Raw genomic sequence first — 17,800 nt, 5'->3', positions numbered from 1 at the left:
ATGGCTCACGCAAGACTGGTCTCTATTGCTCAAAGAAAGCCGTTTTAGTAAGGGGGTCATGTCGTATTAGTAATAATAGCAGGGACGGGTTTTGACCTGTTGTTGGTTGATCGTGTCTCTCTCTATCCGAGCTGAATCGACGGTGACTTGACGTAATTCCAAAACAAGGTTCCTCACGTTTGTGTCGGCATATCGGAGAAGTGAAGTTGTTTTCACATAGCAGCATATCCTCATATCATGTATGTCAGTAGTCGGAATTTAAAAATGCTTTTGTTTCTGACATACCTTTTCTGAAACTCTGCTGAAAGTATGGCTTTAAATATTTTCCGAACGATTAGCCTAGGCTTATCAATTATATTTGTCAAGAAAAGCATCTCTGGCACAATAATATTTCTGGTGAAAAGTGTATTTTGAAGAGCACGAAACGGAACAGAGTGCGTTGTTTCATGTCGCTTTGAACTTGTCCTAGTATTTGACCATGCACCAATCGCAACCTATCTATTTTAGGCCTATATGCACAAGTCCAGACGGAGAATACATTGAAAAAGGATTGGCCCAAACGTAATAGGCCTACTGCCGTCTAAATAACCTCCTTATGTTTTACGCTTTCGTCAAAAAGTAATCTAGGCTAATTGTTAATAACCCTATTATAGCGAATGTATAATTTAGAATAGGCCTAGTAATGATGCTATCCACAAACTGAATAAATATCAGTAAAACACAGGCAACAGACCATTGGGGTTTCTTATGGATAATATATATATATATATATATATATATATATATATATATATATATATATATATATATATATATATATATATATATTTAAATAACACAAGATAAAGATTTCTATACTATAACCACGGCTCTGTATATAGGCTATGCTAGGCTTTCTGTACTTTATTTAAAATATATATTTAATTAATTTAACAAATATACGCTGATGCCTTGACGTGTAGCTAAGATTATTCAACTGCAGCTCGCAAAAAAAAATATTACTATCTGTTCTACAAAGGTGTAGACCCAAGAACAAATCGTCGTGTATCAAATTACTTTTCAAGTTCTGTGTCATTTAACCGACATGTGTTTGTAGTTTGAAGTGATGACATGTCGACAATTATAGGATGTTGAAAATAGGTTAGAAAATGAACGCTTAGACATACTCGCACATAATAAATATCGGTTGATGTTTTTATTTTCCAAAGTCATCTGATCACACACAGAAAGTACAAAAAACGTTCACTCTCCGGAGAAATGGGTTCAAAGAAAGATTCCTACTTACAGTGCATTATTTCTAATCTATTTAAAACAAATGCAAATGTATATTCCACTACGAAGTGCTACATAACATTATATCTCAGGAATGGTAATGTTGCTGAAATAAATGCAGTATTGAGGAACATTTGTTTTTCATGTCATTCTTGTGGACAAGTTGTAATGTGCCTGCACTGTACATTCTACATGGTCTCAATATAATTTATCAAATATTTTGTCAAAGGCAAAAGCAAACGTGGAATGAATTTAAAGTAAGTAACAAACTCGACAAAAACAGCCTTTTTAAATCCCGAGGAAACAAAACAAGGACAAACGATGCATAGAATACCGTTTTTTAGATTTGCAGAAATACTTACAATTTAAATTGAATAGAATTTAAAACTATTCCAATGTGAGAATCGAAAAACATATCTCAGGGTAATGTGGCATCGGTATGACTTATTGTCTGTAGTGGTGGTTACCTACTTTTCAGTGGGACTGGTCTAAAGACTATAATTAAGAAAAAAAACAAAATCCTAAACAGAATCAGCAGGTTCTAAGGTGGTTCCTCTATAGCTATCATACCAATGGCTTATTTTATTTTTACCACAAACATATTGTGCATATTGAGCATTGTACAAATAAACATTAACAAACTGAAAACGCTAAAACAATAATGATGTTTTGTTAAATGTGAGTAAGGATAGTTAGACAATAGAGTAACCAACTGTACTGAACAATTTCTCCAAGTCAAACGGTCTCTCTTCAGTAGTTTGTGCTACTACGGCAAGCAACATAGACCAAATGCAGATGTCCACCACGTTGACAGCAGCCGCAGCTGTGTAATAACATGATACACTTGGGTCAAAAACCCTTCAGCTACAAAATGTCAGATCTGTCTCTTTAACGATCAAACAAGAGTTCTTCTGTCCAACATGAAGAAGTCATTCTGATTGTTTTCATTAAAGTTGTTCATCTGTTTGATTTAACCTCAGGTGGTGTCAAAGGTCAAATCAAATCAGGTGTTCAGAGGAGCACACAGACTGCTCATATTCAGACACAAGTCAGTCAGCAGTCGGTCAGTGTGCGTTCATGTTGAATGATTTATGACGGTTCAATCAAGGTGACAACAACGTACGTCAGTCCTCCGAGATGACATCGATGTCCTCGAGGCTACTGCCTTGGTGCGTAGCCACCCTCCAGCGGCTGACGTGCTGGCTTCCTTTCCTCTTCTGCTGCGACTCAGGTGACTCTTCCTCCAGTTTCTGTCTCTTGTGCTTCGTCCTCCTGTTCTGGAACCAAACCTTTACCTGGGAGAGAAAGGAGAGACGTCAAGTTTAGCACTGGAAGAAACAAATGGTAAAATATAGAAGTGCGCTTGCTGTAAAAACAACTACATCTCGTTTGTCCACCTCCATGAAATACTTTTGAGACAGCTGAAGCGAACACACACATTTTCTTCAGTAAATTTACATTTGCCCTATGATTTTTAAGCGAAGCTTTTTTTCAAAGTGTCATAGCAACAATGATTTTGCCAAGACAATATTTCACAAGGTGTAAAACTGTTACTGCTTCCATTTTCTTTCTGTAACACTGCCAAACATTGCCTGCCTAAGGCTTCACATACTGTAGTTCTTTACAGCTTTTTGCAGTGCAAAGAGCATCATATTTTTATATTATTTTTCAGGCATTGTCTGGTTGTCATTTTTTATATCCTATTTACAAGCTTGATTCAATTATTGGCCTAATACTTTTGAAATTAAAAGTTCAGCACATCGCAATACTGTATTCCCAATGCATGATATATTGCATGAGATGATTACGAAAAAGCCTGAATTGCTGTTGGTTAGCAGCGTGTTTCTGATGTGATTAGAGAAATCAGGTCATAAATAATAATTGTGAAATGAACTACATGATTTATTGGCATCACCATGCCCATCCCCATAACTACTGTAGGACAAACAACTTGTGGTGGAGAAACCTGGTTTTGCTATACGTTGGTTGAGAGGGTGTTGTGGGGTTCTGACTAAGAGCCTACTCATATCCGTTTCAGTGCTCTGGAATGCAGCCATGCCTTAAACGGCTCCGCATGGTAAAATCCGACATCTGCAGTGTCCGTACAGCATTTACTGTGAAACGGCCTCTGAAGTCAGGGCAGAGCTGTTGTGAAGGATGTTGTCAAGGAATTTAGTTTTTGTGTTTATACAGGACCTCCCGCCCTCACCTACGGTCAAGCAATCATGTCAATGCGGAGCTATACAGAGCCCTTCGCATTGTTTTAAAAAATTGGGAGGCGCACGGTGATGTGGTACGGAGCTCAATCTGGCCTCCGCAAGCCTCGTGGCTCCGTATGTACCCTCCATACAGAGCCTTCAACCACATTTTCAGATCAAGCATAAATTGGCTTTTAACCCCTAGGGGTTTAGAGTGCGTTAAAAACCATGTTACGGGTGCGTTCAAGATCGCTGTGCCCCCCCCTCACACTCACCTGTGTCTCGGTGAGGCAGAGGCCACTGGCGAGCTGCTTTCGCTCTGCTCCCACCACATAGTGGTTCTTCTCAAAGGCCCTCTCCAGCCTGAGGAGCTGTGAGGGTGAGAAGGCTGTCCGGATGCGCTTCGGCTTGCGGGAGAAAGGCCCATGAAGGAGCAGGTTCTCTGGGCTGCTGTCCTCACCTGGAGAGAGGAGAGGAGGGAGAGGAAGTGGAGGGTTAGACTTAGGGTTGACAGACAGGAATGACACCATAGCAGCTCTTGTTGGATATGTACAGAGATAAGCTAGAGTATACTAACTGTTGTACAACTCAGCAAACTGATACTAATGATTTTTACTAAGTGTTTTTATTCGTAGGCTATGGTGTTGTTTTGTGATTAATAGCTGGTCCAATTACACCTCAAAAAGAGGGCAAAGCACTGACTAAGGAGGGCATCAGTGTTGATATGTAGTGCATGTTGCTAAGGAGGGCATTAGTGTTGATATGTAGTGTATGCTGCTAAGGAGGGCATCAGTGTTGATATGTAGTACATGTTGCTAAGGAGGGCATCAGTGTTGAAACACATTGCATGTTGCTAAGGAGGGCATCAGTGTTGAAACACATTGCATGCTGCTAAGGAGGGCATCAGTGTTGATATGTAGTGTATGTTGCTAAGGAGGGCATCAGTGTTGATATGTAGTGTATGTTGCTAAGGAGGGCATCAGTGTTGAAACACATTGCATGTTGCTCAGGAGGGCATCAGTGTTGAAACACATTGCATGTTGCTAAGGAGGGCATCAGTGTTGAAACACATTGCATGTTGCTCAGGAGGGCATCAGTGTTGAAACACATTGCATGTTGCTAAGGAGGGCATCAGTGTTGAAACACATTGCATGTTGCTAAGGAGGGCATCAGTGTTGAAACACATTGCATGTTGCTCTCTAGGCCAGTATCAGCCATATCAATGTGCCCCGATGGGTTACTTCACTTGACTCATCATTCATGACACTTTCCCATAACGTGAGTAATTGATTCATGTACATGTAAAAGTTACTAATGTTAGGTTGTGATATCATCCTCCATTTCACAATGCCACCACACCTCATTCCACATGCTTGTTCTATTATGTAGACAGATTTATCATGAAGGAGATCATATACTGTATGCATTACACATCACGTTTGAATGTCATCACATTTAGGAAACGACAGATAAAGGGACTGGGACTTTCAAAAACGAGCTTATTGGTTCCACACACACACACACACACACACACACACACACACACACACACACACACACACACACACACACACACACACACACACACACACACACACACACACAGAGAGAGAGAGATACATTTGAAAAAAGAAACACCTCCCTGATTTATCATGGTCATGACCAATATTCCCTCTAATAGCTCCCCCTGGGACTACAGGCAGAATAAATATCAGCATACAGAGAGAAGCACGAGATTGAACTTCATTCAACTTTCTAGAGTTTTCCCCCGTAGTTAACACTATCAACGTTTCCCTTTACTGTGGCAATTGTGATCAAAATCAATGCAATATAAGTCCCTTTCAACGCAACATACTGAAACAAAAACTAACTATGCAAGAGATTTTGTTGTGGGCAGAACGCATCGGAGAAGGATTTTATTGCAGTGACACACATGACTCAGCCTGTACTGTACACAGATAGGTACGGCATAACCAATCAGAGCTATAGTAGGCCTATATGCAAATAGCCATATATGGATCTGTGCCATTTACTTTTGAACTGGACTGTGTTAACAGCATGAGCGGTTCTGAGTAGATGTGCTTGTTTTGAGATCAAAGGGAGAGCTGCATGAAGCCATGTGTGCACATTCTGTTCATATCCTTTGCTGGTTAGTGAGTTACTAGCCCAGTTACAGATCATTTGTAGTCAGCAATGGAGGAGTGGTTGCTTCCTACAAAACATGTACATTTCTAGACATCTTTGAAAAACCAGTCAGGTAAAGAGCTTTTTGTCTTAAAGGGGCAGTGGTGTATTTTGAGACAGGCTTGAATAATCTAAGTAGCCAATGGGCAGAGGGTAATATAATGTGTCTGATTCTCTGTAATAATGGTATGGGAATAATGATGCATTTTATTTTGTAAAGTGGTTTCTTCCATCAAACAACACAACAACATTTTCAGTCACCTCCTTGTCTGAAGGACAAGTAAAATAAACAGGTTCATGCGTGTTTTTTCAGAAGTCTGATGGAATGTAGACCTACATTGAAAACCACACATTGCTGCTCCTGTAGTCTGAATGGTAGAACAGCTAATTCCATGTTAAAATGTTATGTGATGCATTTTCTCCATTGTTTTTGATGGTAGGTCACTCTGATAGGCCAACATTATGATCAAATGGCCACAGTGACCACCTGACCACTGTTAACACTAACTTAAAGTGGGTACAGCCTCAGTGTTCACAGTAAATGTGCGCTGAAAGTTGCACAGAATTTTCACAACATTCAAGTTTCCGCTCAGCAGACCTCACGGCCCATCGAGAACGCACAGAGGGCCCGTATAAGCATATGTTTATTGTGAGAGAAATGTATCTTTGCTATTCAGATCAAAGTGTTTCAAAATAAGATACTTTAATTAGGACATTGCTTTGTTGGGAAAAAAGTAACAAAGACATGAATCACATGTATTGCGTTTCAATAGTACTGTAATTTAAAGTGATTTATTCCATAAAGCTTTGTGAACACTTCTCTTAGGCTAGACTCAATAAAAACCTCCAGAACTAGATTGTCTAGTTTCAATACTGATTCCGTTATTTCATTCATAAGTTATGGATGGCAGGTTCATTCAGAACAAGAGGGGTATTTTACCATTTGTAGAGCAGTTCAGGGACTTCACCTCTCTATATTGTGACATTAAGCTCATTTGTATACATGTAGGGCCTTTAGTGTATTCACCGCTGAGCATAAAACCTAAGTGTTCAGTAACGCCTCATATGACATCACACGTAAATATCTCGGGCTGGGAAAATGCAAAAAAACTATTGTTGTGAAGATGAAGAGTTGTGCAATTAAACAAATTGAATCGTATGAACATACCGACTTCATTCAACACAGGGCAATAGTAAAATGTCCTTGTCGTTCAGTTTCATTGTGTACATGACTTTCTTCTCGCCACAGGCCCAACATCTGCCCTCCCAGGATTAGGGTTCGTTTATTAAAATGACACATAAAAAAAAAAACTTCAATATTTTTACATAAGCAAATCCATCAATAAATGATTTGACCGCCACAAGAAAAGGTTGTGCCTGGCTTGAAAAGAACCTTGCAGCACAAATATAACCTCAAACACGCGTACGCAAAAATCGGTTACAGCTCGGCAGTTGAGGGACAGTGTGTGGGATGCACCGAAAGCTGTGAGGAGTCTGTCAAACCAAATGAATTAAATCAGCGACAGCAGGGCTTCAGTGTCCAGCCACATTCGTTCACATGCAAAACATGGACCGAAGATGGAAGGAGACGGACACAGAGAAGCCATCAAAACATGGACCGAAGATGGAAGGAGACGGACACAGAGAAGCCATCAAAACATGGACCGAAGATGGAAGGAGACGGACACAGAGAAGCCATCAAAACATGGACCGAAGATGGAAGGAGACGGACACAGAGAAGCCATCAAAACATGGACCGAAGATGGAAGGAGACGGACACAGAGAAGCCATCAAAACATGGACCGAAGATGGAGCATCTATGAAAGGAGACGGACACAGAGAAGCCATCAAAACTGACCGTGACCTTGGACTAGCAAATACTGATGCTATTTATTTTACCTTTATTTAACTAGGCAAGTCAGTTAAGAACAAATTCTTATTTTCAATGACGGCCTAGGAACAGTGGGTTAACTGCCTGTTCAGGGGCAGAACGACAGATTTGTACCTTGTCAGCTCGGGGGTTTGAACCTTCCGGTTACTAGTCCAACGCTCTAACCACTAGGCCACCCTGCTGCTATGGTACACAAGTTTTGAAAGCGACCTAAAGGGGTACTGAATATTGGACTAAATGTACTATGGAAATACCTTGTTGTGATATTGCTATGATGAAACATTATGTCTACAATTTTTTTCTTTAAATGATAATGTCACGCGAATATAAACCTAGTTAGAAACTGGCCTGATGCTCTCTACTACAGACAGTTAAATGAGTTAAATGAACGCCCTGTCTGTGGAAACAACCATGTATTTCTTCCCTAGCATAACATATGTGCTTATGGTCATATCTTCACTAGCAGGTCTGATATGACCAGCTGCACTACTCACAGACAACGGTACTGAGTTACACATGAAGAGGTTTTGAAGAGTTTGATAGAGTCCGAAATCAACTCCAGTTAATCTAAAAGCAGTCTTTCTTATTATTTTATTTAAACTAGTCAAGTCAGTTAAGAACGAATTCTTATTTAAAATGATGGCCAACCAAAAGGCAAAAGGCCTCCTGAAGGGGGACAGGGGTTGGGATTAAAATTACAAAAGTTAAATAAAGAAATATAGGACAAAAAAAACACACATCACGACAAGAGAGACAACACAACACTACATAAAGAGAGACCACACAACACTACATAAAGAGAGACCATACAACATTACATAAAGAGAGACCATACAACACTACATAAAGAGAAACCTACGACAACAACATAGCAAATGGTAATAGCAGCTAATAGTAGGTTTCCTCAGCTTGTATTGGTGGCTTTTTACAAGACAAAAAAAGTGACTACACCTTCTACTCAAAACAATGTTTCCCCCATGCAATGTCTTCCCCCCATGCAATGTTTTCCCCCCATGCAATGTTTTCACCCCCCCATGCACAGATGAATATACACTGAGTGAACAAAACATTAAGAACACCATCCTATCGAGTTGCACCCCTCCCCTTATATCCAGAGAACCAGCCTCAATTCCTCATGGCATGGACTCTACAAGGTGTAGAAAGCGTTCCACAGGGATGCCGGGCCATATTAACTTAAATGCTTCCCACAGTTGTGTTAAATTGGCTGGATGTCCTTTGGGTGGTGAACCATTCTTGATACACAAAGGAAACTGTTGAGCAGGAAACCCCAGCAGCGTTGCAGTTCTTGATACAAACTGGTGCGCCTGGCACCTACTACCATACTCCGTTCAAAGGTACTTCAATCTTTTGTCTTGCCCAGTCACCCTCTGAATGGCTCACATACACAATCCACGTCTCAATTGTCTAAACAAGCTTGAAAAATCCTTCTATACCCTGTCTCCTCCCCTTCATCTACACGGATTGAAGTGGATTTAACAGGTGCCATCAATAAGTGTTCACCTGGTCAGTCTGTCAGGGGTCTCCAGTAGCTCACCACCCATCTATGAGTAGCTTGCCAAACAATTCTGAAAGTAAATGTAATTTTCGTGTGTTCCACTGCAAACTGTCATTAACAAATCTCACAAGCATCAGACAGTGCAAGCTCCCAGCTACTATCTAATTGACGCAACATTGACATTATCCCACCCCTGGTTAGCCACTATTGGCTTAAAAAAAAAAAATTCCTGCCAATTAATTTCCAGCAATATTACCCCTGTCGGTCAGTGTGGTGTGCGCGTTTGTCTATCACTCCGTGTGTGGCCATTTCATGTGATAACCATCTAGTGGGATAACAGAAATAATTTCCCCAAAACGGTCACAATTAAATGTTAAATTAAACTGCAAAGTAGTTTTACCTGGCAGAAGTATAGCACGAGTAAGTATATCATTTGTATCTATTATTTGTTATTTGCTAACTTTGGCATTAGAACCATCACTCGACCGGCAAATTATATCGCACATTCCTCACTCTCTAGATGCGCAATTAAAGAGCCAGACGCGCAATTAAAGGGGAATTACACTCATAAATCCTAATGTGTTCTTCAGGGCCCAAAAAATGGTCTTCTGATGTGATTTCACCATTGACATGGACTCAGAACATCCAATTTCGTTGTTTCTCATTGAACAATTGTAATTTTGAGAGTGAAATATAATAGTAATCAAAAAACAGGAACATTTTCACTGAGATAACAGAATTTGTGAAAATATAAAGCAGAATCTGTGGAAAAAAACACAGATTTTATAGGGCCCAACTTAGAGTTGTTTAACATCCCTTATTTTACCAGGTATATTGGCAAGAAAACATAGTGCACTATTTTCTGTGGAACACTAAGGACCTGGGGAAGAGTTGCAGAGGAGAAGAGAAAATTGTGCCTATTTAAAGGCTAGAAAACAAATGTGTAGCTCACGACATGCTAGAAAAGGTTGGAGACCCCTGCTCTTTGAGCGTTAGCGAGCAGGACGGAATTCAAGGGCAGATTAGCCACTTGTCGCCTGATGCTCACAAGGCACCCTGATCTCTTTCCATGCTGGTTCTGGCTGGTGGTTTAGCCACTCAGATAGACAGTCAGACTGGCATCATCTGTCATATGGCTTTAGTGGCGTAACCTCCACTCAAATCCCTCTGGGGAAGTCTGAGACTGGGGGAAGAACTCACCAGGCTGAACACTAATGCTCAGTAAGAGTGCTGATCTAGGATCAGTTTAGCCTTATAGATCATAATAAATATAATAATATGTACTGGGTGACATGATCCTAAATCAACACTCCGACTCTGAGACTATTTGTGAATACTAACCCTAAACTGTAAGGGTGGCTCAGCCCCAGCCACAGAGGGAATAGCCTCCAGGGGATGAGCCTTCAACACTTTGGCCTGTACTCAGCGGGTTGGGGAACATGCCTCCAACATGACTACCAGGGAGCAGATGGCAGCGCCAGCCAGAGAGCTGTGTTCATCACCAGGAACACCAGTCCCCTGGCACCAACAAGACTGGTCTTGTCAGCAGTAAGCTACACACTGGGTAGTGGTGGGGGCCAATCTCTCATTCTAACCCTAGATGGATGAATATGGAGGCAGTCAGATGGATGATAAATAAGGGGGGAGGATGGTGGTAAATAAGGGGTGAGCATGGTGGTAAATAAGGGGGAGGATGGTGGTAAATAAGGGGGAGGATGGTGGTAAATAATGGGGAGGATGGTGGTAAATAAGGGGGACGATGGTGGTAAATAAGGGGGAGGATGGTGGTAAATAAGGGGGAGGATGTTGGTAAATAAGGGGAGGATGGTGGTAAATAAGGGGAGGATGGTGGTAAATAAGGGGAGGATGTTGGTAAATAAGGGGAGGATGGTGATAAATAAGGGGAGGATGGTGGTAAATAAGGGGAGGATGGTGGTAAATAAGGGGAGGATGGTGGTAAATAATGGGGGAGGATGGTGGTAAATAAGGGGGAGGATGGTGGTAAATAAGGGGGAGGATGTTGGTAAATAAGGGGGAGGATGGTGATAAATAAGGGGGGATGGTGGTAAATAAGGGGAGGATGGTGGTAAATAAGGGGGAGGATGGTGGTAAATAAGGGTGGAGCATGGTGGTAAATAAGGGGGAGGATGGTGGTAAATAAGGGGGAGGATGGTGGTAAATAAGGGGGAGGATGGTGGTAAATAAGGGTGGAGGATGGTGGTAAATAAGGGGGAGGATGGTGGTAAATAAGGGGTAGAATGGTGGTAAATAAGGGGGAGGATGGTGGTAAATAAGGGGGAGGATGGTGGTAAATAAGGGGACGGATTGTGGTAAATAAGGGGGAGGATGGTGGTAAATAAGGGGAGGATGGTGGTAAATAAGGGAGGAGGATGGTGGTAAATAATGGGGGAGGATGGTGGTAAATAAAGGGGGAGGATGGTGGTAAATAAGGGGACGGATTGTGGTAAATAAGGGGGAGGATGGTGGTAAATAAGGGGAGGATGGTGGTAAATAAGGGGAGGATGGTGGTAAATAAGGGAGGAGGATGGTGGTAAATGAGGGGAGGATGGTGGTAAATAAGGGGGGGGTGGTGGTAAATAAGGGGAGAATGGTGGTAAATAAGGGGAGGATGGTGGTAAATAAGGGGAGGATGGTGGTAAATAATGGGGGAGGATGGTGGTAAATAAGGGGGAGGATGGTGGTAAATAAGGGGAGGATGGTGGTAAATAAGGGGGAGGATGGTGGTAAATAAGGGGGAGGATGGTGGTAAATAAGGGGGATGGTGGTAAATAAAGGGGGAGGATGGTCTATTTCCATATAAAGTAGGGGTGGATGGTCTTTATCTGACTGTGGTTGGTTGATTGATTGTTTGTTTTTCTGTCTGGTTATAAACAAAAGGACTAAATGACAAGAAGAAGAGAAGCATTCTATGAACTATCAAATATGTTAGGAAAAGAATGTTGACAATGCAGTTATCCTATAAGTTAACTTCCAACATGTGTCTCCTGGCATTCAACACAAAACAATGTGTCAGAGCAAACCTCCAGACCATCAGACCATGAGATGGGTGAATTTTACTGTCTGCCTTCCTTCCTGGTGATAACAATCCCATACACACTGAAATGCTCCCCAAAGGCTACACACTGAAATGCACCCCAAAGGCTATACACCGAAATGTACCCCAAAGGCTATACACCGAAATGCACTGAAATACACCCCAAAGGCTACACACTGAAATGTTCCCCAAAGGCTACACACTGAAATGTACCCCAATGGCTACACACTGAAATGCACCCTAAAGGCTACACACTGAAATGTACCCCAATGGCTACACACTGAAATGCACCCTAAAGGCTACACACTGAAATGCACCCCAAAGGCTACACACTGAAATGTACCCCAAAGGCTAGACACTGAAACATTCCCCAAAGGCTACACAATGAAATGCACCCCAAAGGCTACACACTGAAATACACCCCAAAGGCTACACACGGGAATGCACCCCAAAGGCTACACACTGAAATGCACCCCAAAGGCTAGACACTGAAACATTCCCCAAAGGCTACACAATGAAATGCACCCCAAAGGCTACACACTGAAATACACCCCAAAGGCTACACACGGGAATGCACCCCAAAGGCAACACACTGAAATGTACCCCAATGGCTACACACTGAAATGCACCCTAAAGGCTACACACTGAAATGCACCCCAAAGGCTACACACTAAAATGCACCCCAAAGGCTACACACTGAAATGCACCCTAAAGGCTACACACTGAAATGCACCCCAAAGGCAACACACTGAAATGCATCCTAAAGGCTACACACTGAAATACACCCCAAAGGCTACACACGGGAATGCACCCCAAAGGCTACACACTGAAATACACCCCAAAGGCTACACACTGAAATACACCCCAAAGGCTACACACGGGAATGCACCCCAAAGGCTACACACTGAAATGCACCCCAACGGCTACACACTAAAATGCACCCCAAAGGCTACCGTACATGTGTAGGACCTAAGATCCTGTTTATATTGTTCTGTTCTCAACCTCTCTCTCTCTCTCTCTCTCTCTCTCTCTCTGTCTCTATCTCTCTCTCCCCTCTCTTTCTCTCAACATCTCTTTCTCTCACATCTTCTCTCAACTTCTCTCTCTCTCCCAACCTCTCTCTCTCTCCCACCTCTCTCTCTCTCTCCCAACCTCTGTCTCTCAATTTATCTCAACTCTCTCTCACTCTCTCAACTCTCTCTCTCTCTCTCTCAACATCTCTCCCTCAACTTCTCTCAACCTCTATCTCTCTCTCAACTTCTCTCAACATCTCTCTCTCTCTCTCTCTCTCTCTCTTCTCTCTCTTTGTCTCTCTATCTCAACCTCTCTCAACCTCTCTCTCTCCCTCTCTCTCTCTCTCTCTCTCCCTCTCTCTATCTCTCTCTCCCAACCTCTCTCTCAACATCTCTCCCTCAACTTCTCTCAACCTCTCTCTCTCTCTCTGTCTCTGTCTCTATCTCAACCTCTCTCTCTCTCTCTCTCAACCTCTCTCTCAACTTCTCTCAACCTCTCTATCTCTCTCTCTCTCCATCTCAACCTCTCTCTCTCAACCTCTCTCTCTCTGTCAACCTCTCTCTATCTCTCTCTCAACCTCTCTCTCTCTCTCTAGCTCTCTCTCTCTCTCTCTCTCTCTCTCTCTAGCTCTCTCTCTCAATCTCTCAATTCAAAAACAATTAACTGTAAACAATACACTTATAAAAGTTCCAAAAGAAAAAATACATTTTAAATGTTATGTCATGTATATATACAGTGTTGTAATGATGTCTCTCTCTCAACCTCTCTCAACCTCTCTCTGTCAACCTCTCTCTCAACCTCGCTCTCTCTCTCTGTCAACCTCTCTATCTCTCTCTCTCAACCTCTCAGGAAGTGGGGGAGTAAGAAAGAAAATCAATCTCCCATCCATCCATCCATCTCTAACAGTAAGTGACAGTCATGATGGCTATTCCTCTCCTCTCACTCCTCCGGTCTGTAGTTAGCCTTGTCTAAACACTAGTTTTCATGGTTATTGGACACCATCAGTGAGTGGATCTGCTGTGTCCGTAAACAAAGACACTTTATCTGAGCTCCTGATCTGAGCAACAGTGACAACAACCTCTGACTCCCACTGATTACCTGACTGAGGTACACCCTGAAGGTTACCTGGTAAAGAGGAGGAGTGCTGATCTAGGATCAGACCCCCCTTTGTCCTCATAATCTTATTCATTAATGGATCCTAGAATTAATTAATGGATCCTAGATCAGCACTAATACTCTGAGACACAGTGAATACGGCCCTGGGCTGACTGGTCAGAGTGTAACATACCTGAGAGTACACCTGATGTGGCTAACCACTGCTGTCCACTGAGTCAACGAGATGAGCGTTGAAAGTTATTGATCTGTCTGGTTTAACAAATTGCTTTGTTTTTTGAGGACCACCTAGCATCAGTTATTAAGGATGTTCACCATGTATTGCATATATGTACTGCAAATAGCTTGAATGAGAAGATTTAAGGTTTTGGTCACTGAATATTGAGATTTTCCAATATTCAATTTCTCTCATGGCTTTGTTTGGTTGCTAAAGCTGGTCGATTTTCCAAATAGTTATTGTCTTATCAGAAATGGGCAGCCTTTAAATCTAAAGTAGAACACAAAGCAAATTAATTGAATTAAATAGTATTATTATTATTATTTGTTTATTGTTTATTATTGCTGTTTTTATTTGTAATAATACTATAATATTTTTATAAACGAATAATATTACAATATTCCTGTCGTTTGTTATTTTTCATTAAAATAACTTTCATATTACATAATTATTAGTTCATTATATCTAAATATTTGAGAAACAAAAATCCTTATAATCAGTGGTGTAAAGTACTTAAGTAAAAGTACCATTTAAGTATTTTTAGGGAGAGGTATCTGTACTTCACTATTTATATTTTTGACTACTTTTACTTTCACTTCACTACATCCCAAAAGAAAATGATGCACATTTTACTCAATATATTTATTCTGACACCCAGAAGTACTCGTTACATTTCGAATGCTTTGCAGGACAGGAAAACGGTCTAATTCACAGACGTATCAAGAGAACATCCCTGGTCATCCCTACTGCCTCTGATCTGGCGGACTCACTGAACACAGATGCTTCGTTTGTAAATGATGTCTGAGTGTTGGAGTGTACCCCCTGGCTATCCGTACATTTAAAAAACAAGAACATCGTTCCGTCTAGTTTGCTTTAATAGAAGGTATGTGAAATGATTTATATTTTTGATTTTGATACTTAAGCATATTTTATATTTTAATTACATTTACTTTTGATACCTCAAGCATATTTAATATATTTTAAACAAAATACTTTTAGACTTTTACTCAAGTCGTATTTTACTGGGTGACTTTTACTTGAGTCATTTTCTGTTAAGGTATCTATAGTTTTACTCAAATATGACAATGTATTACTTTTTCCATCACTGCTTATAATTAACTTTCTGAATAATGCAAAACCTAAAACGAATGGGTAGGCAAAAGGGAAAAAATAAATAATTATAGGCCTATTTGTTAGATAAATATTGTTCTTATTTTATATTATTTTATTTGTATAATTGCATAGAGCTCACACATTTAAATCACAATTAATTGACCCTAGTATTGTTATTCAACATATTAGACTATTGATCTCCTAACAACTTTTTGGGAACATACATAATAAGAAAATGCAATGATTTTGATGAGCATTTTAAATGAATAAAAATAAACAATATAGTCTACTTGAATTAAAACATGTTAACTTTCCAAAATTAAACTACTGAAATGTTATAGGTTTAACAAAAAAAAGTTGTTTTAAGCTACGGGCGGGCGCAAATCCTGGGTGCAATGTTTTTACGTTTAATTTAATGCATCCAATCTCTGAAATGTACGAATAATGTATAGACATAACTTTAAAAAAGCAAAAATAATTAAAATATAAATAGTAAAAGCTATAGTTGGATGTTGAAACGTTTTCATTTCCAAACAAATTTCAGTCGTTTTAATAATTTGCTTTGGTCCTGTTTTTGTTGCTTTACCCTTTTAATACATGATTTGTATCCTGACTAAAATACCATCCCTAACAACATGTTGCATGTTCAGGGATCAATAAGGACAGTTCTTCCATCAGTCAACTCGACTGAGTTCTCATTTCTGATGCGTACAGTCGTTGTAATTTAGTTCGTGTTTCTTTATCAATCATGCAAGGATATGCCCAAACATACGATATTATTGAAAATAACTTTGGTAATATTCATTCAATTTAAGAATTTGTTCCGCTTACCTTGGAACCTGTGACCGAGATATCTGTTTCGAAGAACCCACGGGTAGAAATTCAACGTGTCTCTCTGATGCGGGTTGAAGAAAGGCTGCGATGGAAGCTGGAGGGGATGCAGGGGCAGACCGGAGTTCCCTGTGTGTGTGCCCGGGTCAGGGAACATCATGTCTGGACTGCCGTATAAAGTCCTGCCGGAGTTCTGGAAACAACTCCCAAAGGGCGCCGGGTGAATTGATTCCATGAACCTCAGCGCTGTGGGTCTGATCGGTTCGTCCCCGTTAGTCGAAGAGTTCACGTCTTTCCCAACAAGGGATTCGATGGTAAAACACTTCTTACTATGTTGGTACATGATCAAGAATAGGCTATAGTTGATATATTTCTAATATTATATTCAATGACACAGTTATAAAACAGGTGATGCAGAAGAAAACCTCACAACAGTAGTAGTAGAACAGTTCCCGGGAAATCCATAACTCGCAGTCCCTCACGCGTGCAAATCGTGCTGCCTATATCCGTGGACCTCTGGAAGCGGGTTTCCTGTAGATCCGGTTCACTCTCTCCGAACCTTGTCTTCAGTAGGTTATCGACCGGATTTCTCTGCTTTAACCATCTGACAAAAATCAAGTTTCGGTTCTAGATACCACTGCAGCGTCAGATTGATTCATCTGTGATTGTGTTTATGACAGACTGGCTCTTGTCTCAGTCTCATCACTCCTGGAAATAAATGTTGGACTGTGCTGCATTAGGAGCCAGGATCAGTAGGCTAAGCCTTTGACAAAGAGCCTGTCACTCGTCAGACTCAATACCTGCCCTCAACTGTCGCTGACATAGGTGTGGTGGGCATGCGCAGATAGGACCGTGTAAACCTAGCATAACAGCCATTTTGTAAATCTAAATGAGTGGCTTCTGCTTTATTTAAATTTCTTGTGACTAGTAGCCTATCGATATGCGTTTTTTTCAATGTTGCAAAGTGATATTATATTAAATCAGAAGAAACATAATTTGAAGGATTTTCTTGTTAATTAAAGATTTAGTAATTATAACTTACTTATAACAAGTTTATTATGCCCTATGTCGTCTCCTCATCCCCCAAATGGTCCCTAAAATCTAGGAAATTAGCCTCCTAATAGAAAACAATAGAAAAGGTTTTCACACAAAATGATTCTGGTAATGTATTCTGTAGCCCATAGCTGACAGTGGCACCTGTAGGTTAATTGATAAATTAGATCAGACTAGTCCAAACCTTTAAAGCCACTTCTAACAATTTAAACATGATAATTCTAGGGATTAACTACAAAATATCTCTGGGGTTTACTATGATTTGTTTTTATTTATCAAGGTATCCAAAATCACTGTGGACTGAAAGTATTTTAAAGTGAATTCGGGAAAGTATTCAGACCCT

The 17,800-nt window shown here is 40.7% G+C and overlaps 1 protein-coding gene across 1 annotated transcript; it reads right to left on the bottom strand.

Moving 5' to 3' along the window:
- Positions 1-1,180: 1,180 nt before the first annotated feature.
- LOC112257054 (homeobox protein EMX1-like) lies at positions 1,181-17,155 on the bottom strand. The gene is made up of 3 exons (XM_024430634.2): positions 16,405-17,155; positions 3,746-3,930; positions 1,181-2,567 (listed from the first exon to the last, which is right to left on the bottom strand). Exons 1-3 carry the CDS (start codon positions 16,745-16,747, stop codon positions 2,397-2,399), a joined length of 699 nt encoding a protein of 232 aa, XP_024286402.1. The 5' UTR covers positions 16,748-17,155; the 3' UTR covers positions 1,181-2,396.
- Positions 17,156-17,800: the final 645 nt, after the last annotated feature.

The sequence above is a fragment of the Oncorhynchus tshawytscha genome, linkage group LG08 (assembly GCF_018296145.1).
Source record: "Oncorhynchus tshawytscha isolate Ot180627B linkage group LG08, Otsh_v2.0, whole genome shotgun sequence".
Classification (NCBI taxonomy): Eukaryota; Metazoa; Chordata; class Actinopteri; order Salmoniformes; family Salmonidae; genus Oncorhynchus; species Oncorhynchus tshawytscha.
Note: the sequence above shows the minus strand (reverse complement) of the source record. Positions and strands in the feature narration are given on the sequence as shown.

What these genes read in the sequence shown, in the direction of transcription:
- LOC112257054 (XM_024430634.2), bottom strand. Translation starts at nt 16,747, where the DNA reads ATGTACCAACATAGTAAGAAGTGTTTTACCATCGAATCCCTTGTTGGG. An exon ending in TCTCGGTCACAGGTTCCAAG is followed by an intron (nt 3,931 to 16,404) that starts GTAAGCGGAACA and finishes TCCTCTCTCCAG; the next exon opens with GTGAGGACAGCAGCCCAGAG. An exon ending in TCTGCCTCACCGAGACACAG is followed by an intron (nt 2,568 to 3,745) that starts GTGAGTGTGAGG and finishes TTTCTCTCCCAG; the next exon opens with GTAAAGGTTTGGTTCCAGAA.